At 36.8% G+C, this 25,324-nt stretch overlaps 1 protein-coding gene across 1 annotated transcript in view; it reads right to left on the bottom strand.

The window, feature by feature from the left end:
- The window catches only part of BICC1 (BicC family RNA binding protein 1), a 116,750-nt gene that overhangs the window by 64,379 nt on the left and 27,047 nt on the right, over positions 1 to 25,324 (bottom strand). The window contains exon 2 of the mRNA XM_057421540.1: positions 15,111 to 15,157. Coding sequence (XP_057277523.1) covers positions 15,111 to 15,157 — 47 coding nt within the window. The remainder of the gene's footprint in view (positions 1 to 15,110; positions 15,158 to 25,324) is intronic.

Raw genomic sequence — 25,324 nt, 5'->3', positions numbered from 1 at the left:
AAAATCATTCTGGGCTGCAACAGACAAGGCATTTCTCAATATAAATGTTAATTCTAGAATGCCCTGATGAATTTTCACCTGGAACAAATTGTCCAATTCTGTTCAGACATGGACAAGATTTTGTACAGCAGAGCAAAAGGGTCCCCACTCCTTTGAAAATTTCAGTAGCTCATTATAAACGAGATTAAGAGTGATCAGTTTGACTATCTCAATTACAAAGTGTCCTAGAATCACAGAACAAGTTTGGAAGAAAAGGAATTTGGAAGTCATTCAAGTCCAACCTCACAGCCGGACCAAGTGCAGGTCAGGTTGCCCTGGGCCTTACCCACTGAGCTTTCATTACCTCTAAGGAAGGAGATTCCACAGCACCGCTGCACCCTTATTCCAGTGTGCAGCTACCTTCACTGAGAAATTATTTTCTCATTATCTCGAGTTTTCCTTTGCTCAACCTTTGCCTGTTACCTGTACATTTTTAGGAGGAGCCTGACTCAGCCTATCTTCTAACCACCTGTAGGGAAGCTGAAGAATGCTATTGGATGACTTTTACCTCAACCTCTCCATGTTGAATAGGCGCTGCTCTCAGCTTCTTTTTGTACATCAATTACTTCAGGCCCTTGATCAACCTGGCTATCATCCACTGAAGTCACTCTAACTTGCCAGGATCTTTCCTGGGCTGAGTGGGACACAACTGGACAAAAGTATTCCATATGCAGCCTCACAATAAGAGAGCAGACAGGAGCACCCATGTCCCTTGATCTGCTGGGTCATACTATTTTAGATATTGAATCTACACAAAAATATATAGGGTGAGTACTAAATATTAAGGAGATTATTTAATACATATAACAAAAAAGTAAACAAGTGGTAACTGCAAATGTAGCCTTTAAGCTAGGAGAAAAGCAAACAAACAAACCAACCACCCTTAAATTGGACAAACTGAAAGAATATTTGATTGCTGTAAGGAGGAAAAAGGTAGGAAAAGGCGAGGAGAGATAGCAACTCTCAGGGTATGGTTCCTCCTCTAAAGGACTATTTCTTCAATTTCCTCAGAAGGACTAAACAGCACAAAAAAATGTGTTCTTTTGATTGCTGATACGAGTGAGAATTATCATACAAAACCCCAGACACTACCCAAAAAGGCCACCTCAATAGAACTGAGGAGGGGGTTAAGCAAGGCAGTACATCTTTATACCCCAATCATCTGCAACAAACATAAGCAATAACAAAAAAAAATATTTTCATATAATTAGCAAAGCCACTTCCAGGAAGAAAATGAATGCATTAAGAAAACAGTTACAACAGTTACAGTACCAGTAAGTTTCCCATAACAGTACAATTCCGATCTAAGGCAGACTTCTCTAACACTTCTTAATTCTTATCTTCTGTAGCCAAATCCCTAGGACATCACAATACCTGCCAGATTGGTACACGACGTGGAAAAACTTAAAAGTGTCAGCCAGCCTTCATGATACTGTATTTCTGGTTTCAGCAACTATTGGATAATAAGTTACAGCTGAAATAAGACATTTCCAGAAGGGTGAAATTCTATCAGTGACATATACATACTTTCACAATTTTCCAATCCAGATGTGAAAAAAATCCGTTTAAAAAAATTCACTTGTGTCTGATAGAGGTCTTTCGGCCAAGATTAGTTGCACAACAGGCAGTGAAATACACAGAAAATAGGAAGACATTAGCTAAAAGAAGAGAGATGCTAAAACAAAGAAAGGTGCAGGACTGAGGTTAAGATCCAGCATGAAAGGAAATACAAGACAGGAGACAGGAGTGGACAAATGTCATTCAAGACAAGTATTACATCCCATCAGTCTTTTACTTCTCAATATTAGAGACTTCTGTCTTAAAGACATTAAGCCTTCCACATTTCTCATGCTAAACCAAACCAAAACTTCAGAGAGTCACACATTCTGGGGACATATGATAAAAAATACATATGAGGATCTTCAAAGGAAAAGTAGTCTAAACTGCCAGCCACTGAAATTTGGTCACCTAATATCCTTAAGCACTTTTGAGAGCCACATTTATGATTAGAGAAAAAAAAAAACAACTTGGTTTGGTTGCTACAAAGAAAAGCTTATTTCCTGGCTTAGATAGTCAGGAAGAAAAAAAAGTCTGGATGCATTTACATGAAATGCATTTACTGAAATACAAAAATGCTAACAGTATGTGCTGGGGGTTGGATTATAAGATCTTCAAAAGTCCCTTCCAACCCTCACAATTCCATGATTCTGTGAATTCCAGGCAGTAAACTTTAAGATAAATTCCAAGCTGATTGCAGTAACCATATTTTCCACAATTTTGAAACCCACATATCATATAGGAAAATAAATAAAATAGTTTTACTACAGCACTTTTTTCTCCACCAATGAAAATAATTTATCTTGCCTGTAACATAATTTGAGAATTTTAACAGCCCAAAAAGGTTTCAAGGGGAAGTAAATTCTGGTTTTATTTTTGAGAAATCAGGGCTTTCATAGGAACCCTTAAGAAGAGTTTCAACTATGTTGTTTATTTTTAAGCTATTTATTTCTGTATTTACTCTAACAGCAGGAGTGTCACGAAGTTCTAGAAAACATGATTTTTTTTACTGTAGTTGTTAAACTCGAAGGAAAAGGTTATGTTGAAAATTATGTGACAAACTCTGCATAGAGTAGATCACTGCTAGCATCAACTTTTAGTTCTGTTTTACCATTCTAACCCAGGCAGTTTTCAGTGCCACGATTATTTTTTTTCCCCAAAACCAGATTTGGAATCATTTCATAAAAACCTCAACTGCATGTTGCAATGGAACAATTTCATTAGTGAAAACTTAGTGTTACGCCACATACCCTGAAAACAGAAGTGCCACTCTCAAATGAACAAAATGGAAAACAAAACTCACTTTATAAGTAATACAGTTATAATACACATTTAATTGCATTAATACTTCAGTTATAAAACATTGAGTAAATTCGTATGACTGAATCAGAGTTCATGATCTCTGTGCAAGCACTTCTGCTTAGGCTTCCCTGCTTTTCATACAGCGTGATGGGGTCTATACTAATCAGTACTCGCCTTGAGGGATCAACTGACCAAAAGTATCAGGCATATTTGGCAGCAAGACTTAATCCCATAGTAAATCATCTCATGCTTCTTCCCAAAATGAGGGAAACCCTAAGAAATGAGCTATTTACATCTTCCCTTCCTCCTCTTTCCCCAAGAGAAACTGTAGTGTTCATGCAGCCAAAATATGTAAGCTATTCTCAGTGGAGAACATAGAGAAGGTGGTATCTTCCAGTATCTTGTGTCAACAAAACAAATAAGACTGTGCCCTGACCCCCAAAAAACTGGCTCAGTTGCAAATCATTGGGCCTTCAAGAAGAAAACAAACAGAAAACATCTAGCAGCTGGAAGAAAAGCTTTTGGCTTCCTTGTATTCCAGCTTGAAAATATAGTTCAAGCACTTTGGGGAGTTTTTTTATTAAGACAGGAAGGTATTATTTTTACATACATTGTAATTTTTGTTTAGATGATTTTGGATGGAAATTGGAATGCTTTGAATGCAAAAAAAAAAGCAACCAATAAAAATTCCCTAAAAGCCCATGAGCATTTCAGAATTCAAAGGAAGTATTTTACATGCAGTAGGTAAAAAACAGAGCAACATACCAAACAGACCTTTCACCATTTAAAACAAGCACTTTAAAGTATTATTACTTATAGTTAGCGTTCTTATCTATTTCTGATCTTTCTGCCTTTAGGATACATGTGTCTTGGCCATTTCTGCCTCAGTTCTTATTCAGAGTGGAAAGAACAATGGGAGAGGAACCTGCATCTACCAGTATGTTTCTAGAATTAATTTTCACAACTTCAGCACAAGAAGAAGCTCATTCCAACTGAATAACAAAATAACTGTCAGAAAAAGCCAATTCTTTATTTGATCAGTGGAAAAAACCCTTCTTTCAGTGTGGAGAATTAGCTTCCTCAGTTTAACCTTAATACAACAGAGCACACATATACCACTTCAATATGTAGTGTACCAAGAAAATAAGTGTACATATTGAAAAAAATTGTTAACACATTTGAATGATAATTTTAGATGCTTATCTTCATCTGTAGATAAGATCTCTTTTTTTTAAGATTACACAATAGTAAGGTTCTGTAGGTACCCTGAATTTTTCATGCTACTAAAACCCCCAGAAAATAATGAAATTGTATGCCCACTAGTTGTTTTTATTTATCTGTCCATAACCTATTTTGAACAGCTGAGGTTTTGTCTCCAGAGAGATTTCCTAGGCTTTCATCTGTGCAACAAACAAACACCTAGCCTTAGATCAACATCAACAATGGGACTAGACACTTAAACATTCACAGTACAGAACGGTACCTTATTTTCAGCTATCAAACAATGTAAATCCTCAGAAAGCACCTAACTCCTGAATATTTTAGAGACTATGCTCCATTTCTTGTATGACGACTGTAAATCCTGTCCATGACCCTGGTGACAAACACTGAGAAATGAACATCGTGCACGAAGTATTTTAGCAGACCAGCTGGGTAAATTACACACATGAAGATTAAGGTGAATAACTACAGGTGATCATATCTACAAAAATAAAAATCATTACTGTCTCTAAGGCAGCATAAGAGAGGTGGATGAGAAGCAGGGGAGGCAACCAAGCAGAGCTTCTTCTAACTTAACAGTCTAAAAGTGATCCAGTTTGCCCTGAGATACTGGGGGCAGTTAAGGAGGCTAAGTGACAAAGCAACAGAGGACACTACAGGAAAAAAAGAAAAAAATCACTATATCCTTACAGATTTTTTTTTTTTTAAACTCAGAAGCTGCATGTGTTTGCAGACCAAAACCAAACTCCTTATGTCATTTTCAACCCTATGTTTACACATCTCAGATTATTCCTTAGAATAGCCTTCCAGCAAGACAAAGAGGTATAACCAAATAAGATGAAATTTCTCCAAGCTGTATCAAGTTTAAAATTCAAATAAAGTTTGATGCAATGCTAATGTAACAAGACAAGGGAAAAAGCAAATGGGGAAAAAGGGAAAAGTACCGTCAATGAGACAAACAAACACACTGAAGTAAGAGACAAAATATAGATAGCTAAGTTATATCAGCAGCTCTCCCTGCCCTGAGAAAACCATTGCAAGGATGAAGCTCCCCATCGAGCAGATATTGTGGAGGAACTGGAAATTCAGGATAGACACTGTTCATTTATATTTTGTAAGCATACCTTGGAGCAGTCAGTATTAGGGCACATCTAGAGAACTATTTTCTACAACATGACCATCTGGAACTTCCAAACCAATTCCATCTGCATGTTCCAGATGGCTCCTAATCTCCATTTTAACACAGCATCAGTGAATATCCCTTTCTTCAATGACCTGAGGACTATAAAGTGTCTGGAGCCAGAAACAACCCCCAACATGTATTACTAAGAAACAAGCGTTTCCTAGTGTAACTGCGTACAGTCAAAAAATGCTCCAGAGAAGAAATTCCCATATAGGATGAGGACATGGAAGGAGAGGAAGGATTAATGAAAGTATTATTGATATAAAGGTCATGATAATAGAAATTCTACAAGTAGATGTTCATAAATCTTGTTTTGAAGTTGAATCTACATCAGATTAAAGAAAACCCAGCAATTCTTTATTAATCACTATAGCTTGTTATGTTTATGGAGAATAACTCAACCCCAAGAAATACTTCACACACTGCTGCCGAAGGGAAGGTGACTGACTGATTTTGTTACATCACTGTATCTATCCCCATTTTTAATGCGACTATTTTCGATCCAAATCCTCAAGAAAATTTGTTCCATCAGTTTTACAGATGACAAAGACAAAAGATGGGCAAGACAGCAGAGAAAATGGAACATGAGAATATCAATAGTAAATGGCTTTTGAAAATGTGACTAATATATTTTTCCATAAACATGGAGTATTAATGGGAAGATAGTCTCACTATCAAAAAAGTAACACTTTTGCAGGTCTAAAACAGTAAAGCATTTGCTGTTGCAGTGGCAGAGAGGAAGCCAAGCATAATGTCGATATCCTACTAGACTCCGCAAGCAGAAGGATTCCTGCCATCACTCACCCTGATTTCTCTCATCACAAATAATTCCTGAACCCTACCACATATCTTTTTGCTTTCCACAGGTACATTTTAATCGCTTAATTATTCACAGGATCACACTATTTCGAGGATAAAATAGAAAATACTTAAGAAGTAAGATTAAATCACAATGCTGGCTGAATAACCTTCGAGATGACATAACCGCAAAAGTTTTATGTATGGTTTTGAATAATGAAGTGAGCTCAAAAAACAAAGGCTGTAAAACATCAGGTATTTTTTTTAAAGTACCGAAACCACTCCAAAGCCAGTTTTCTCACAAAAAGGAGACAAAACATGATAGAACTTTACATTATGCCATCCATTGTTCTCCTACAGATTTGTAAGCATTTGTTTTTCCAAATATTACCTAAATTATTCTTCAGAATACAAAATTCAGTAGGTAACTGCAATTGCCATTAGAAATATCCAAATGATCTGATCACATTCATCTTACTATAAGATCACCTTCATTCTCATCTTCTGCCTATGTCCCTTAACGCCTAGGACCATCTTAAATAAATAGTAAAGTTGTTTAATATTGAACTGACATGTAATACTATCTTAATCTGTAAAATGGCATGTTGGTAGACACAAATCCTCATTTTAACAGATACAGATCCTCACCCACCATCATTTACAAACACACAGAAGCTGCATTTCATAACACTTTCTGCTAAAAGGTCTGGTTTTCATAAATCAAGTGCTCCAACTGCTTTAACTCAATAAAGTAGCCACAAGAAGCGAAAAGGCAACTGAACTAGTATTTCTAAATCAAACTGAATATGAAAAGCACAAACTTGTATCCTGAACTCAGCTTCAAGAACCATAATGAAAACTGGAGCTGTGCATAAAATATTTGGAAGTTTGAAGTTCCACTTGAACATCAATTTTACCCTAAATTTGATAACAAAAAACATTTTTCTAAGAAGAAAGAGGCACAGACAAAATCTCAACATAAAGACAGTCACAGTTTTCATGCAAAATCTGCTTGTAACTAACAAGGCAGGAGTACCAGGGCAAAAGGACATTATCCAATTATCTAACTCTCACAAAAAGAGTCAAAATTTAGTACTGCAGTTTTCATTCATTATAAAACCTTTACATCCAAATGAGCATTTTGTTTTGGAAAATGAAACCATTATATTTACAATCCAATTCAGTATTAACCAAATGGGGACATGTGACAAGCTTAAAACCAGAGGTCAGAATGCCTTGTAAAACAAAAACAGTTTCTGAATATTTTTTCTCTGAATATTTTGTTTCACAAAGTGCTCATCTTGTATCTTCTGCATTCAGAGCAATTGATTAGTGCGACTCCCTCAGTATGTATGAACCCCAAGACAACAACAAAATTGTATGTGAGCAGAAGACCTGAGCTTGAAAGTCACAGTAGACAAAATTCTACATGGGCTAATACTTATTTTTTCTCCTAATGCAGAAGTGGTGAAGAAGCAGTATCTGAGAGGATGACTAATCCCCAAACATGAGTTTTGGCAGCAAGAACAGAGCAATGGGTGTAGCTAGAACCAGAGTAAGTATTATATTTAATGGTTTGTTGCTTTTGGGGGGTTGGGGAAGAAGAGAAAGCAGACGAACAAGGATGGAAAGGAAGATGAAGACACAAAAAGAAATCGTGTAAAGTTACCCAGGAACTGACAGCATGAATTCAGCCTCTAGAACTGCTGGGACCACAGTAAGCACTTGAGATGTCAAAGCCAAACACATCAATGGGACAGTGTCAAGGACTACTGGGTTTGGTGTGAAAACATGGGGCAAGTAAGAAGTTAAAAGAGAGGAGATGACAAAATGTAGCCCAAAGCTCAGTGCAAATATTTAGCTCTTTCACAAGTCTGGCCTACATTTTGGGTATACCAACGTATTCCTTTCCCAAGCCCTGGTGTTTCCTCTCCTCTCAGGTTTCCTCCCCCCTCAGGTGGTCTACATATGTAATTCAGAAGTAGAATTTACTATTTATAATAGAACCAGTACTCTTAGAAGACAGTACAGTGTGTGTGACTCCACAGTACTAATGCAACCTTCCTGCAGGTAATGGCAAGGTGATATTTCTGAGCAGGAGCAGCAACAGCAAATGGCCCCGAGGCACCCACACATTCCAGACTAAAACACCATTTAGAATTTGTAGTTTGTGCTCCCCGAGTGGCAGAAAAGCCATCTCCTGTGCAGAGTGGTGGCACAGAGAGAACTATAACACACAGAAAACCATTTAATAAGTTTGTAAGTAAGCTTAGAGGGGAAAAGAACATATGCATGCATGCACACATACTGCATCTTTTCTCAACCTTCACTTTACCTGAAATGAACTGGAAAAGATCATTTTTAAAACAAGGGTCTTAAGCAAGCAAGTATTTTAGTATTGTTGCTGTGTCCAAAACCTGCACTGAGGGAAAAATAGCATTTATATAACTGTACTTTATTTATACATACAGCAAATACAGTTGAGAACTATCGAATGCCCTTACCTATGTAGAAACATTGAAGTCCTCCTTTTACTTGACTTGAATGCTTCCTTCACCCTCAATGGAAATATTAATTGAAAGGTCACAGGTAATACTCTCTTTTTAAATAAATGACTGAAAGGATACCAAAAGATGTGAAGGCAGTATCTAAGCGTGCAAGAAAATAAGCGATAAATCTGTGTATGCAGAATTAATTAATTCCACACAGGAGGAACTTAAAGAAAAAAAAATTACTTAACAATGAGGACCCCACAGCACATCTTTAGAGACACCAATATGCAGAAAACTTCTCTCTAAACTAGAAGCAGCAAGTCTTCTCCCCACAAATCAGGAACCCAGTGTATTGTTAATTTTGTACCCTTCTCACACTTAACTCCACTTTCTTCATTTTCTTTTTTCCTCCAGAGGTAACAGAAGGAGTACAAGCATTTTTAAGTACAAAAAAACAAAACAAAAACAAACCCCACAACCACTCCGCTATTTTGAGAAGATTTTGCTTCCAGAGTGAAAAGGTTTAAGCATCTTGATAGACACCATGGTGACAAATTGCTCCTTCTCCATTGCTCTACAATGCAAGAAATCTTGCACAAAATGTCAAGTATAACAAGGTGGTATAAAATGGAACTTCACCACCTAAAACTCCAATTCATTTGGAACTCAGACCAACCTCTAAGCAGTGATGCAGAGTCACTCAGAATAATTTTAGTGATCAAAATTCCCACTGTTTCTGGCCAAGCGAATTATTCATAAGCAACTCATCAAGGACAGTTGCCATTTTAATCTGCCTTCAGTGTGAAGAAGAAAGAAGCTACAAGAATTAGGTCCATCAGAGAACATTTTCATGTTACAGATACAACAAACTCTCAAGATTGTCCCAATTATATATAACAATAGAGAATAAAATAAAGATGAAATAAAAAGAGAAAACACAACAGCCTTGTAATTACTCCATTCCCTTAACAGAATGATTCCTATACTAGGAGTGATAAATGCAGTTTTCTACAAGAATGAAGCCTTCCTACCACTTAGCTCTGCCTGAACTAAGCAAAAAGTTAAGTAAGCATTCTTGATTTACCTTTTTAGAGAAATCAATCCAACCTAAACAGTCTCTTTCCTTCCACTGGGTGTGGTTTTGCCAAAAGGGAGACAAACCTCCCAATCTAAGATTTCCTGCAAATGTTGAGTGCCACTGATATTCTTTCAACTCCCTAATCCATACCATTCTCTCCGAGCAGTAGCTTCCTCTTTCCAGAAAGCTAGATGAGAGGAAGCTAAATTTAAATTAGAAGTGCATGCCAATATTCCCGCTACAGCCTAGCACAGCCAGCTATTTCAAATAAATTCAGGAAACGTACGGCCTTCATATATATCCTTGTCATACACTATGGGCCAAACTCTACATCAAGAGGTTATTGTAATGTTAATGTAGATACTGATTTCTACCTGGAAAAAGTAGAAGGTGTGGAATCAGTTTCTGCAGTTCAAAACTGCTCGTGATTGAAACAGAGACAAAACCCACGATAACGCATAATAACCACAAACTCACCATGTGTCACTAGCAAGATAAATAGCAGTGGAAGAAACTGATAGCTGAGTGGCTGCCATCAGAAACAAGAATATAGCCTTAGGGAAACTATAATTGTAAATGGGCAGTTCGAGAGAAGTCATGGATGAAGACACATGGAAAGCACTTCAGAAGTTACTGCTGAACATGGATAATAATTAGCCTGAGACATCTTAGTCTCCAGTCAATGATTAATGTTTTATGCTTGAAAACGCCCTAAGCCATTCACATTTGAAGCTCTAGCTACATGCTTCATGTTCAGAGATTAAAAAGGAAGACTGACCAACTTTCAGCTTTGACCTACTGAAGGCAGAAATATAATTTGTTACATTTATTTGCATCAGTATGTATTATCTACATGTACAAAACCAGTCACCTGTATATAAACACTGTATTACTATATTCACATACAGGGTTTTGCAAAAGTTACAAGGTTTTCTGCAGATCAATTTAAACCTTTTTGAAAGATACAGGTGGAAATAGGATGTTGCAAAACAAGCTCTTTCACTGTCTTAGATAAGCAAACAGGGCTTGAGGAGCCTTCCTTGCTGCCTTTTATGACTGAGCCTCCTAAACAAAGATAATGCACATCCATTTATAATTACTGCATAGAGGAGCAATTTAACAGAAAGTTGGTTAAAGATGCAATTAGATATACCTTTTTCTCCAAATAACTGCATTTTTTGTTTTGTTTCAGGATTTTTATTTATTTTTAACCCTCTTACTACTAGTGCTTCCAATATATATGCCGGAAACACAATTCATTTTAAAGGACGGTTCCACCAAATATTGCTTCCAAAATGGAAGATACCTCACTATCTTTTAAGCTACTATTCATTTAGTAAAACACAAAGCTACAGATGAAGCATGTTATTTGTAACAACAGGAAGAAGAAATTAAGAAAACCTTAGTCTTCCTTCACATTCCTAAACTCCTAATATTTAATGGAAGAGATTTTGGTGCACATATGCAACACTTGCCCATTTGCATCTTCATACTTCCAAGCATGATTACATCCCCTTTGGGGAATAACAAAGCTTGCAGTCAAGAGAACCACAGGCATTTAAACATACATTTTGAGTAAAGCCAGCGATACCTTAGAAAACCTTAGGCATGTGTGACTATGCAAATGGGTATATTCCTAGAAACACCATTTCCCTTTAAGTAATAAAAGCCATAATATATAAAAAAAAAAAAAAACCCAACAACCACAACACCGCGAAACAAACAAAAACCCCATAAAACCTAAATCTCAAACATTCAGAAACAATAAAGCCCACAAGTTACAGCTGGCTGGTAGTATACTGTGCTTCTCAATCAAATTCTGAAAATGTACTCTTGAAAGCCAGGAAAGGGCAGCCAACGTGCCCTTCAGAAATACTCAAAACACCCATGGCTAGCACACACACTGAATTATGCTGAAGTGAGTTTACATCTGCCCTAGAGTCAAGGACTTTGGCAGAGCATCACACATGCACCGGTTCCAAACACTACTCTCTGCACCTTCTTACATTTTATGTAGGATTGCCATGCATATCTATAGGGCTACATAAATTACATGTTCCTTGAAACAATGTCCTGGCTTTGTCTGGGAAGGGCCTTGCTTGCTTATGAGGCTTGAACCAGATGTTATGGAACTCAGTGGAAATATTCCACTATCAACTGAAAATGGATGCTGCCTCAAGATGTAGTAATGGCTTCATATTATGTATTACTCACATGGAATGAATTAGGACAATAATATATAAAGGAAGGTCCACAAAGATCTTTTACATAAAGAGCATATAACACATCAGCAAACCAATCCAGGTTTATTTAAGGATTACCTGTTACTGAGCTGCAGATTGGAGAGCTTTAGACAGAAAACTATCACATTATTTACTTATTTCTTGCTAAATACTTAGCAGTTCCCAGGGGACTTGAAAAATCCATATTAGATTGTGTTAGGTTTTCCCCACTTTGAAGCCACACTAAAAGTTAAAAAATATTAGAAGAAAGTCTTTAGGGTTTGTTTGGGTGGGGGGTTTTGTTTTGTTGGTTTTTTTTTGTTTTGTTTTTTTTTTTGCTTGTTTGTTTTTTAAGTGTTACGCTACCAAAACCAATTTTTCTACTTTTCACTTCAATTCAAGAGCAGAGGAAGGGGTACTTCACTCGATTTTCCCTGCCATGAGAGGGCAGAAATATTAGCTTAATTTGTCATTTGCAGCTAAGAAGTGGGGCTTATTCTGCAACTCCACCAGCAAGTACAGAACATGCGCTTGTTTCTGCTGATACACTCAGTGAAATAATGCATTTTGAAATTGAAATTGTTATTATTAAATTCCAAAATATAGAAGTTGATAGAAGCAGTTCTGAGAGTATGCTTGATTATGAAAATTCAAATGCTGCTTGCTCACATGTTAGAAGACTAGTAAAAGACTACTTAGCACCAAACCCTTGTATTAAACTTTCCCTTCTTCAAAAGCATGACAGATTCATTAGAGCATACTGTATGTATTTTAACAATCTAGGCTGAGTTCCTGATTTTGAGCCCAAAACAGAGAACATATGAACAATTTTTCTTCCTCCTGAGGGCAAGCTAATACAAAACTGAGTGCTGTTCCCCACTAACCAGCCACCAAGACCCAGAAGTCACTTAACAGAGCCATCTGCAAGAAGTCAGCCTTGTCTCACTCCCTCCAGTACCAGCCTCCTCTCAGGATCCTCCCTCTTGGTCTGCATGTCTTGACATATGGAATCACCTTGCTGAATCTTTGCCTTGTTATTTCCACCATTTCAAGCATTCACATGTAAACTTCCTTCACCTCACCCATCCCTTTCCACATAGTACCTTCACCACACAGAGTAAAGTTTGGCAAAAAATAATAAACATGGCATTATTTATGCAAATTACACCCTCAGACCTTGATGTGCTTCTGAAATGATACATTTTCCCTCCACATTCCACTCAAAAGACTGTAAATATTACCCTGAAGTCTCATTTTCAAAACTATTTAAAAAATGCATTTACTACAGCTTCAAATTGATATTAAGTTTCTGAAAGTATCTTGCCGCCTCAGTTTGCAATGTGTTTCTAATGCTACAAATCACTTTTTTCCTTACTAGACAATCTGAAACACATGAAAAGGGTGTTCATTCTACCTCCAGAAATTCTGCCTTACTCATTTCACATGAGAAAGGAAAAAGCTTAACTCTGATTAAAGGAAATTGCACAGACAGAGACGGTGAGTAAGCTATGAGCAACTGTCCAAAGATTTTTTTTGAACTAGGAAACTCTCAAAGAAGATAGTTTCCATCTGGTTTTATTAGCTGTAGCGTTGTGCACATGTACTCAAACTTCTGCAATCTAAACTATTGAGTTGTTGAGACTGTACAAAGAATGTCAAAATTAATCAGCTTTAACCTATCGCAGCATCCACCCTGTGCTCCTACACTAATTATGCACATGAATGACAACATATTAATGCTAAAATAGCCACTACATCTATTACCTATACGGACAAGTAGTATACCCTTATTCATGTACTTGAAGTTTAGCACATTTTGCTTTCCCTCTAAAATCAAAATCTTTTGCTATTACACTAGTAAGTACATAGTTGTCAGGTGCATCATACCTACAGTAAACAATCAAGTATTCAAATACACAAGTACTTGAGTCACTCAGTCTCACCCAGAGGAAACATTTTACCCACAGTTTCAAGAACTCTAAGCAAATTTATACAAGTGTGAGAAAAAGTTGTTGTAAAACAAATGATGCATAGAATGATGTATGCACTATTATGGCTTAGCATTGTTTCAGCAAGTAAAAAAAAAAAAGCGTTTTCATAAAATCTTAAGAAAAAATTAACACGTTCTTCTCTGTACACACTAATATTAGTGGAACACAAGCATCATGCTCAGAAAAACAACGTCACTCAAAAGCAACATCATCTGAAGACTTTTACATTATACATTATAAATACATATAAAAAGAATATAAATAAACAAAAAATATATATAAAATACATTAAAAAATAGACATTTCAGCAAAATACATAATCCTCCCCACCAGCCTTCATCAAAGCAACTGATAACCATGTACAGGACAAAGTATTCTTTCACATCTAAAGAGAGACTTTTCTTGAAGTACCACTTACAAATATGAAGAAAACATGGAAAAACTTACTTAATGCTCAACCAATCAAAAAGGAGTTTCAAGGCATTTTAGTATACAGCACAAACATTTATAATGACTTCTCTACAGGCAAGACAGACAAAGCAGCTCATTTTTATTAGCATACTGTATGCAGATCTTCATTCAGATAACTTGTGAATAACATTTTACACACTATCCTTGGAGAAGAGAAAAAAAACACCCCACGACAGAACAACCCATGTTGCTTTGTAAAACTAATTTCGAAGTCATTGCTCTTGACCATGCTTCTCTTTGGAGCTTAGCTGCGGCAGGACTATTTTTTCTAGTCCTTCCATGCCTCTTTCTAACCACAAACTTTATTGAATCACTCTGTGGATTGTGCGTTTCTCTCTTAAAAGGCCTCTACACTTCTCAACCAAATATTTGCGCTTTCAACATCACAATAAGTTTCATGTCAGTTTTTCAGTAACAGGATGTAGTGTTTATACATATCGTAAAAACCTCAAGACCATCTCCTCTTTTGGATGAGCCCCCGCTATTAAGAAAAATTAACTTTCATAACATACATTTTGACATTTCAGTTAAAGAAGAATTAAGTTATTGTGCATACATGACATCAGCATACACCAGAGAACATTTCTCATCCCATTCCATGCACAGTGACGGCTAGTAGACACATTAAATGACAAAAACATTTTTGGAATTTGATCCATACAGTGGAAACTGCTCATTAAGTTGCTGACGAATGAGCAATGGGTGTAAGTTTCTTCTCTAATGAACTGATGTTATAGAATTAAATATCTTTCTTACCTTCTGAAAAAAGTCTTCCCCACTTTTCCCTTTGCCCTCTGCAGCAGCTGTAAAACAAAAGTGCAATCTGGTTACAAAACATAAAGCAGGAAATTTACAGGTTTACATAGAGAAGTTTTCAGTGAGTACATGTTAATGTAAAATTATAACTCGGTAATTTTTGCTCATACAGTAAATATTAGTCAGCCACTAAGACCCAGAACAACCTTTTGCAAGTCACTTGCTCAGGACAGAATCCAAGCAGATGTTCATATCTGCAACCTAGAGCTATAATATATTGATACATACTTTACTTAGAGTAAATACAGACATTTAAGTCCAATGATATATTCACACTGCATGCTTCACTGTGTAATACCATCAAGAGAGGCATCAAAATAAAGCTAGGAGGGCACAAGTTTTGCTATATGGAAGTTAAAAATTAGAACCAAAACAAGAATAAGCATTACAGTAAGCCAGAATCACATTAAAAATATTTTTCCTCTATTCTGCTAGTTTTTATATTGATGAGAAATACAGAGCTACTGCTATTTGGTTTTCTGAGACTGAGCAAATACCACAAAAATCTAAACAGTTATTACTGCAGTTAAGTATTCCTCTCATTTGTTATCCAGTGAAATTTTGCAACATGTACTTTCCACCAGGCAATGTTTATGAACAATTACACTCAAAGCAGCTGTAAGACAAAAGGTATCCCTACATAGCTCCACTAGAAATGGTGCCATTGTACAAACCAGAGACATATGAGCATTTGAACACTTGAAAGTGACATTCAAGACAGGTGACTCAAAGCTAAAAGCAGCATGAACATGGCTACTGGTTGGGCTTGGCAACTGTGGGTAAGAAACACTTATTAAACTTGAGAAAATTAAGATTTCCATTCTCTTAGGATAGGAAATCAAAGGCGGAAAGGTAAAATCTTGGTTTTGTGAAAACAGACCTACACACCTAGACGTACATATTTAGCCAGCACACCAAATTGTTCCCTTTACTGTAGGGCTGTACTGGTCATACTGGAACATTTGAATTTACATGACAGGTAACGCTAACAAAAGGAAGAGTGAGTAACAACTAATTGCATGTGGCTGTAAAGGGAGTACAGAGCCTTCAGAGTACTTTTCAAGAACAGTGCTAAGACAATCACAATGGCAGAACAAAACATCATTGCAGAACATAGCCTAGTAGCAATTGTATAAATCAGTGACTTCAAGAATAAGAATTTGCCTATCTCCCACATGTATTTAAAACCATAATTTTAAATGTAGTTAATGTAAATAGCAGCACTTAAAATTATAGATTTTAGTAAGCCACAGCGCATATAGCTTACACTGTAGCTTATCTATGTAGCAACCTGAGACCTAGCAATCAATTCAACATACAGTAGCTCAAGCTGATGAAGAAGAGGGCAATTTCCCTTAGAGAAAGGGATGCCTCCAAATAGAACTTCAAGTCTTAAATGAAGTTTCCTGAATGGTACTGGATCTCTGAAGAAACTCACTGTCATTGTGATTTCTCTTTATTTCTCATGTACAAACTAAATTCTTAGCTTGCCCCATCACCCTGTCTTCCAAACTGTTTCAGGTACTTAGCTCTCCCCACTCTTTCAATTACACAAGCAAATCCAAACTTAATGTTAACTCAGATAACTCAATCTAAGAACAAATGCAACTGAGCAGATACAAACTAGAGGCACAAGACAACTTTTTCCACTGCAGAGGAAGGACTGCACTGCATTTGAAACAGGCTTCTCAAAATATCAACAACACTTGAATACCATTGAAAAAGAACACACCAAGAATTTTATCTCATACAGTTCAGAAGTTTGTTATTTAACTCAACTGTAGTCAGACTAGAGGCAGTGAATGAAGTCTGTCAAGCAGTCATCTTGCTGTAGAGCAATTCCAGAATCAACAATTCCACAAGTCTGAGAAGAAAACAAAGCCCTCCTCACCCTCAAAACCTGCAAGTGCTTTTAAGAGAAGAGTGAACTGATGCACTTCCACCAGAACAAAATTTTCTGGAAGCAGAGGAAACAATTGTGGAAGATCTCAGTTTTTCAGATTTACAAACTACTGATATCACAGAAATAGACAACTTCTTTTGAAAAACACAACTTTCTTTTGACAGCAGGCACTTCATAGATGCATGTTGTTTCACAAGTTTTCTATTGACTCAGGAATTGCTATGAAACACTTTTGGGCATCAAGGAGTACCACCACACTTTTCAAGTGAAACACAGGACCAAGGTGCTTTTAATCGGAAAGCAGAGGAGATAAACTGGAGATGAGAACATGACAGATGTGAGGCTGAAGTTACAGTTCTGAGAATAGACAGATTTTGTTCCAGCTACAGCTACATATTTCTAAACTGAATACAAACAAGAGATGGCTTAGATAATAACAGTAATGCTCTGCAAGGCATTTAAACAGAATGCTGACAAAGCAAATTCCAAGCTTTTTATTGTAGGCTTATTTTTAATCTGAATCATTCTGGTGAACTGATTTACAGCTTGGCCCCAACAACAACTGTACGGTACAACAGATGGACTCCAACAAGCACAGACAAAATAAGAAAGAAAAGGGAATGAGAACATCCTAAACTGACTTCACATAGAAAAAAAAAACCAAACAACCCAAAACAAAACCACACAAAAATAAAAACACAACCAAATAAGAAAATAGTGGAGAGAACACTGAAGTTGGAGCAAATGCTGCTTTGAAACATCTTGAGTGAATAATCAGTGGTTTTAGTTGTGACATCATACTATAAAGACATTGTCTTTCACTATAGATTTTTGGCACGTAAGATGTTTTACAACAACCTATTTGACAGGTCTGGTGATACCTATGAAAAGACAGGGAAGAGTGTATGACATTTTTGGAAAGAAACACTGAAGGTTTTCACGTAACTAAAAACATACTGTGACATATTAGTATTTTGCCATTTTGCTTCCATGATGAAGCACTATTTAATCCATGAACAGATGCACCTCTAATAATTTTTCATATAAAATAGTTTTTGCATATCAAGGTGATGTTAATCGTTACCATCCCTACTACGCACTTAACTTACTAAGTCACACTTAGGATGGGATCTTCCACTAAAAAAGAAAAAAAAAAACCACCAACATAAAAATTTGAAGACAAACTACATGAAGCAGTACATTATGCTTCCGTTTAGGTTAGCTACTCCCTTTTATTCTACTTGCTTCCTAAATTTTACTTTCTTATTTCTAGGAGGAGAAATTACATTTAAGAAAAATTAAATTTCATCAGTAGTGTATGAATTTGGGGATGCTAACCACAATTACATACATTTTAATCTAAGTACCTATGTTTAAGAAAGTTTCCAATGTGTGCAAAACATTTACTATTCATATTAAATTATCTTAAAGCTTTTCTTCCTCTCCAAAGCAGGGAAAGATAGTTCCAGCACCTCCGGAAACATTAAGTGTAGCCAAACACAAGGGGAAACTACCCATTTCTTTCATCATTGAAAGGCTAAACCGATTTTTGTTTAAAGAAGACAAAACCAGTGGGATTGAAGGCGCCCTCAGCAAATTTGCCGATGACACCAAGCTGCGGGGTTCGGTTGGGAGGGAAGCAATGCTATCCGGAGAGACCTTGACAAGCCTGTGAGGTGGGCTGATGCCAACCTCATGAAGTTTAACCATCCCAAGTTCAAGGTCCTACACCTGGGTCGAAGCAATCCCAGGCACAGCTACAGGTTGGGCAGAGAAGAGATTCAGAGCTGCCCTGCGGAGGAGGACTTGGGAGTGTTGGTCAATGAGAAACTGAACATGAGCAGGCTTCAGTGTGTGCTCGCAGCCCAGAAAGCCAACTGTATCCTGGGCTGCATCAAAAGGAGCGTGACCAGCAGGTCGAAGGAGGTGATCCTGGCCCTCTACTCTGCTCTTGTGAGACCTCACCTGGAGTATTGCGTGCAGTTCTGGTGTCCTCAACATAAAAAGGACATGGAACTGTTGGAACAAGTCCAGAGGAAGGCCATGAGGATGATCAGGGGACTGGAGCACCTCCCATATGAAGACAGGCTGAGAAAGTTGGGGCTGTTCAGCCTGGAGAAGAGAAGGCTGCATGGAGACCTAATAGCAACCTTCCAGTATCTGAAGGGGGCCTATAGGGATGCTGGGGAGGGACCCTGCATTAGGGACTGTAGTGATAGGACAAGGGGTAATGGGTTAAAACTTAAACAGGAGAAGTTTAGATTGAATACGAGGAAGTTCTTTACTGTGAGAGTGGTGAGGCACTGGAATGGGTTGCCCAGGGAAGTTGTGAATGCTCCATCCCTGGCAGTGCTCAAGCCCAGGCTGGACAGAGCCTTGGGTGAGGTGTTTTAGTGTGAGGTGTCCCTGCCCACGGCAGGGGAGTTGGAACTTCATGACCTTAAGGTCCTTTCCAACCCTAACTAATCTATGATTCTATTATCTCCTGTACAGAAATGAGCAAAAGAAGCATTTTGGAGCTACGAAATTTATGTACAAGTCATTAAAAATGGAAACCATTTACAGTGTTCACTACAATGAGCTGCAGTTCAGTAAGTCGCTGAGGTTTACCTCAAATCAGATAAACTGAAACAAAAGCAAGGATTACTTTGTATTTAGGAAAAACATCTACTAGGTCATTGCATCCTAAACTCAACTTTTCTAAACAACTCTGAGTATTAACCCTGATTCTCAAGCCAAACTAATCTTTGAAATACCATGTTGAAAAGCTCCCAGAATTTAGATCTGACATATATAGCAGATTATTTTAGTAATTTTATTGGTATCACTTAAAATATCAAATTAAGCTTCTTTCAAAAAGCAGTAAATTTCCAAGCTCAGGAACACCCAAGAGAACAAGTCTTTTGTGGGAGACTGCGGAGGCAAGCAGTGTTGTCCCTGTGATTCATGGAAGGCACTATGTAGCCCACTCATCATTAAATTTGAAATAAGCTTTCAAATTTAAATAAAGTGTTCATTTTCTGACTTTAAGTGAAATTAATGATTTCAAAATACTGTATCAGTAACAAACGACATTAAAAAGTGACCCTAACGCCTATCACTTAAACTACCATCACTAATCCTAATCTAGGAAATATTATGTCAACAAGTGCAGTTTAGTTATTTAATGGCTTGCTAAATTCCACTTCAAATAATAATTTACAATTACTTTTAGATCTTTTTTCCTACAGATGCAGGTCACTAGAGCCCCACTATCCTCAGTTGCTGTGGGAATGTTTTTAACAAGACAAGTCCAAGTAATTACTTGTGGAAGACAGACAGGTTTTTGTTGTATAAGAAAGCTTTCAGCCACCAAAATAAAAAGCCTTTGCTGCTCACTTCCACCTTGTGATGCTGTCATTTGTCTGAAAGTACAATTATCTGTGCAGCAACAGCGGGGACCGGGTCTAGCTCTATTTGGTATAATAAGTAACACACTGGAATAGCCCCCCCAGACTTACTTAACTGTGAAGGGCAAAAGGAAGATTTTTTTTCTTTTGGTGCTTACTTAGCTGGCAGCTCTGGCACATGCCAGCTGAAGGTGTTCAGGCAATGACAGCCTTAAGAAGCAGTAACAGACAAAATTAGCTTTCTTTAAGTCTTCTCCAGTACCACAGGCTCCTTTGCCAGCAGGACCAGGCACCACAGATATGACCCAAGTAGTAGAAGAGCCACTAACTTTCTAACAGCACTTTCTACACCAAAAGAGATACCAAGTCAATGAAAATACTCCTTAAACAAAACTAAATGTGTACAATGACAACTGAACAGCATCTCTGTTGAGAAATAGGAAAGCGTAAGTGGTGTGACAGGATTTCAAGATGAGCTCTGAAAAACCATGCCTGGTTACCCACCTGAGGAGACCAGTCCACTCTTTTACCAATAGTCTCTGTTCCCAAATCAGATTTGAGAGAAGCCACAAACCAAATGGTAATTAATACAGTGTACTGACTTCTCACAAAATTGATTCATTTCTGCCAACCTCTGCTACTCAGGAAATATTTTTCTTAGAAACAGTATTTATTTTATGACATTGAATAATCACTTAACTGACCTTCACAAAAACTAGGATTGCTTTTACAAAACTGGTAACAGTTTCAGAAATACAGACGAAAGGCTATGTAAATGTGCATAATAAGCATTTTATATTTTAAGCTGAATTCTGTTTATTGTAATTTCTTCCATACTATGAAATATTTTGTATTAGATTTTTGCTTTTCAAGATATATTGGATTGCCAAAGTTCCATCCAATACAAATATAAACCAGTTGAAACAGGTGTTAACTATTATGGTACCCATGAAGTACACCACTTGTCTAGTTAATCACCAAATCGTAAAAAGCCCAATTGTAGTTTCTTCTCAGTTCACATGGAAAAATAAATTTGAACTTCTACTTCAAATATTATTTTAATTATGAAAAAAACCTGTTATAATACAGGCCATATTTTACAGGAACTGAACCCAAGATACACGATCAAGTCTTGTTTAAATGAATTATTCTAACTCTGTGTTCATTTCACACATTAGCTTTGCGTCTCATTTTCTAAACTCTTGAAATGGTTACAAAACACAATATAATGTATGTTTGTGATTTTGCCCTTATATTTATTACTGTTGAAACTTCTTCCTCTGCATTGAAAGACTACACTTGTAAGAGAACATAAAAGCATGTTCAGCTCTTCAGGTTTCAGCATCAAAGTGCTCTAACGCAGTGATAACAAGGTATTATTTTAGTTTTAACAGGATTTCAAGAAATGTTAGAATAATATAGCTGAAGTATTCAGCTATCCTTTGCCTTCCCTATCAATTGAATGAGAAAACTCATTTACATCAAGATTTTCCTTGTGTTAAGACTTCATCTTTTTTCCCCTGAAACTGACACAGAAACATGCTAGCTATGTAGCATGGTATTTATTATTATTTTTTAAATTAAATGGATAGTTATTCATACTGAAAACCTGAGCTATTTCTCAGAAGTTACCCAGCTATCCTACACAAAAAAAAAACAAAAACAAAAACAAAAATCAACTTTTTTCATTGAACCAGAAACCACCTGACAAAAAGATTATGTTTTCCTGTGCACAAAGTCAGACACTAACCCATACATACTCTGAAAGCTTGCTTCTATCAAGCCAAGATAAAGAATTCCTCCCCAGTGGCCACAGACCCAAGCCAAATTGCTGAAAATACGCTTTTAGGAACAAGAAGATAGAGCACACATTGTTAAAGAAAAGAAAAACCTGACCTTAAATTGATTTGTTGAAATCCAAACAAAACAATTTTCCATTTTTCTTGTAATTACCAAAGTAGTCTCACAGTTTTCTGCTTAGAAACTAGGAAGTTAGAGAGAGAGACAACTCAGCTAAAACAAAAGGGCCTGGCAAGACAATTAACAAGAAATCTGCATAATAATCTTGAATACTGCTTTTTAGTAAGACTACATATTCTTTTAATTTTATTATACTAAACTTCATAAAGTAACCTCAGTATTTTAGGTTCTCAAGAGGCTGTATGCATATGATCAAGTTTCCAGAGCCAATGAATGAAAATCAGGCATTTAAACTTTTGTTAAGTCACATATACAGCAACCTTTAGGTTTTGAGGATGCTTACCATAGACAGGTCAGAGTAAAGCCAAAAAGTCAACAGGAAACATTTGAAGTGGGAGATGGGCAAAAGGAGACAATCCCCAAAATATTCAAGAAAGTACTGACACTAAGAAGAGCAAAAAATATATCTGACCAAATAACATGATGACACATTTGTCAAATCAGAACCTACATGATATCTGGAATATTATGAAAATCACTGTGTACATGTTCTGTGATAAAAGGACCCTTGGACTGGAGGTGAGAACTAGAGTACCACCATTTATTAGATCAGGAAAAAAAAAACCGCAACAAAACAATGCAGAAAAAAGATACCCATGATACAAACCTAAAATGTTTATATGGGAGCACTCTTCCTCTGGCAGAACAGATAATAAAGAGACTATTAAATATCTGGACATTTTTTGGTGGGTTCCACTATCTGCTTCTGTTAGAAGGAGCTTGATACATAAACTGCTAAGCTACCCATAAAGAGGCCAGATGTGAGCTAACTTTTGACAGACATAGTTAATTCTGGGAAAAAGGCAGACTGTGTAGAGGTTACTTTTACTCTGCTGCTGAAATTCAATGTCTATGAGCCCCCTGAAGTTCAGCATCTATGGTCTCTTTTCAGACTACTTGCTAAATGGTTGAGCTTTCTTGGATCAAGGTCAACGCCATCTGAACACACATTAAACACAGACAGGTAAGATGTCCATATTCTTCATTCTCTCTTTAGCCCACGTTTTATGAAATATAATATCATGAAGACTATATATGTATATTCACTTATTAGAATATTTACTTTTTAATAACCTGCTTTCCCCTGCATACTATATTAAAATTAAGATAATTGGTAAACAACTAATACCATCCTACAACTAGAATTCATAAAATTTTATCATCATAAGTGATGAATGGACAAAAGAACAAACAATACAGCAAACAAGTGAAAGCTTAAAATAAACTATGCTTACTCCAACTACCTCTGCATACATTGCCAAGAAAGAATGCAAGGAAAAACAACGCATACACTCTAAAGACCAAAAAGACATTGATTTTAAACGAACATTCCTAGAGATTTGCTTCTGGTTTCCATGAGGACTCCATGCAGTTGGTGGCTAACAGCATCCATGGGGGGGGGGGACGGGACAGGGAGGGGGGGTTAAGGGGAGATAATTACACTGGAGGTTACTTACCTTGTCAATCCCCCCATCAGTATTTTAGAGTTGCAAAACCATAGAAGTCTATCTAGAACCAATAATCTAATCTGTAAATTTTAGATATATAACAACAGATTTTTCTGATTTTGCAAAACTAATTTATCCTAGGGAAAAAGCTGTCTGCCAAATGTCTGCATAGAGAAAGTCTATTTATTTATTTTTATAGCGAAGTCACAGCTTGAAAGCAGGCTGTGAAGTTGGGGTTGCTTTGGGAGCCCCTTTTTCCTTGTTGGAAATCTCTCCTTTGAAAGGCACACATGGATCTAGCTTATCTGCACAACCACAGAACACTTCCTTATGTGACTGGAGCACAGTCAAGTTCATAACACAAGATTTAGGATTTTAATGAAGATAATGAAGTGAAGGCTTTACTTCCGGCCAGCTACTCTTCAGAGCAACACAAGGAAAGTTGCCTGGCTGTCAGCACCATATTACCCGATAGAAACTACTCTATTAGCTGCCTCAGATCAACACTTGTTCCCAGTAACAAAACTTTCCCCTTTGTAGGTTGATAAGGATTGCTATTGGTAGAATTGCAGTCATAGATCAGGAAGAGACCAGAAAAGATTACTGGCAGAATATCCCAACACTGCACAAGTCAATCCTTCTACTCTGCTTTAGGATACCAGGTAAAATATCACTGGAAGCCTCCTATGTCATCTTTCAGATGCTTTAAAGGACTTCTGCCATTTCCAGCTGTAGACATGCCAGCTGATGCTTCAAAATGAAGTTTTCAGCTTCCCCTTCCTTAATCCATGTTTCTATAACTTCTTTAGTTTGACTTGAGCATTTCTAATGCTTATTCTCAATTTTCTCACTGTCAAAACGTAGCTTGAAACCAAAGAAACCTCTTTTCCCTTAGAATACTCAGCTGCTCAACTGTAACTTGATAAATCAAAGAGTTAACAGTCTCTTTGGAAGCTGCTCTATATCCTACACTTCGAAAAAACCTTTCTGAATTCTTTATTTTAATGATGATTAAATCAACAGCCCCGCCAATTCTCAAAGAATTCAAGATAGGACATCTCAACTAGAAGGCTGCTGGTCATAGAAGATAACGCATTTTCTTAAACCAGAAGAGCCAGCACATTACTGTAAGTATTTATAAACTAAAAATTTAAACTTATGACTTCAATTATTTCTTGTTTTATCATGAGAACTTAAATAGCACTGTTAGAGTTCCAGTATATTATACAAAGGTAGAGAAAATAGCTGACATGGCCAGGCTGAGGTTTTGCTTTGTGAAGAGGTTTCTTTCCAAGAACAAAGACCTAAATTTTGATATTTTTTTCCACCAAGAGATTATCAGATTACTATTGTCAGATTTAACGATAAGCAATATTTTTCTTCCACTTCAATCAACAGATGAAGGCAGCTTTCCAGTATCTAAATATTGTAGTA

The sequence above is a fragment of the Pezoporus wallicus genome, unplaced genomic scaffold, assembly GCF_028554395.1.
Source record: "Pezoporus wallicus isolate ANWC-B61680 ecotype Strahan unplaced genomic scaffold, APGP_CSIRO_Pwel_v1 contig_4816, whole genome shotgun sequence".
Lineage (NCBI taxonomy): Eukaryota > Metazoa > Chordata > Aves > Psittaciformes > Psittacidae > Pezoporus > Pezoporus wallicus.
Note: the sequence above shows the minus strand (reverse complement) of the source record. Positions and strands in the feature narration are given on the sequence as shown.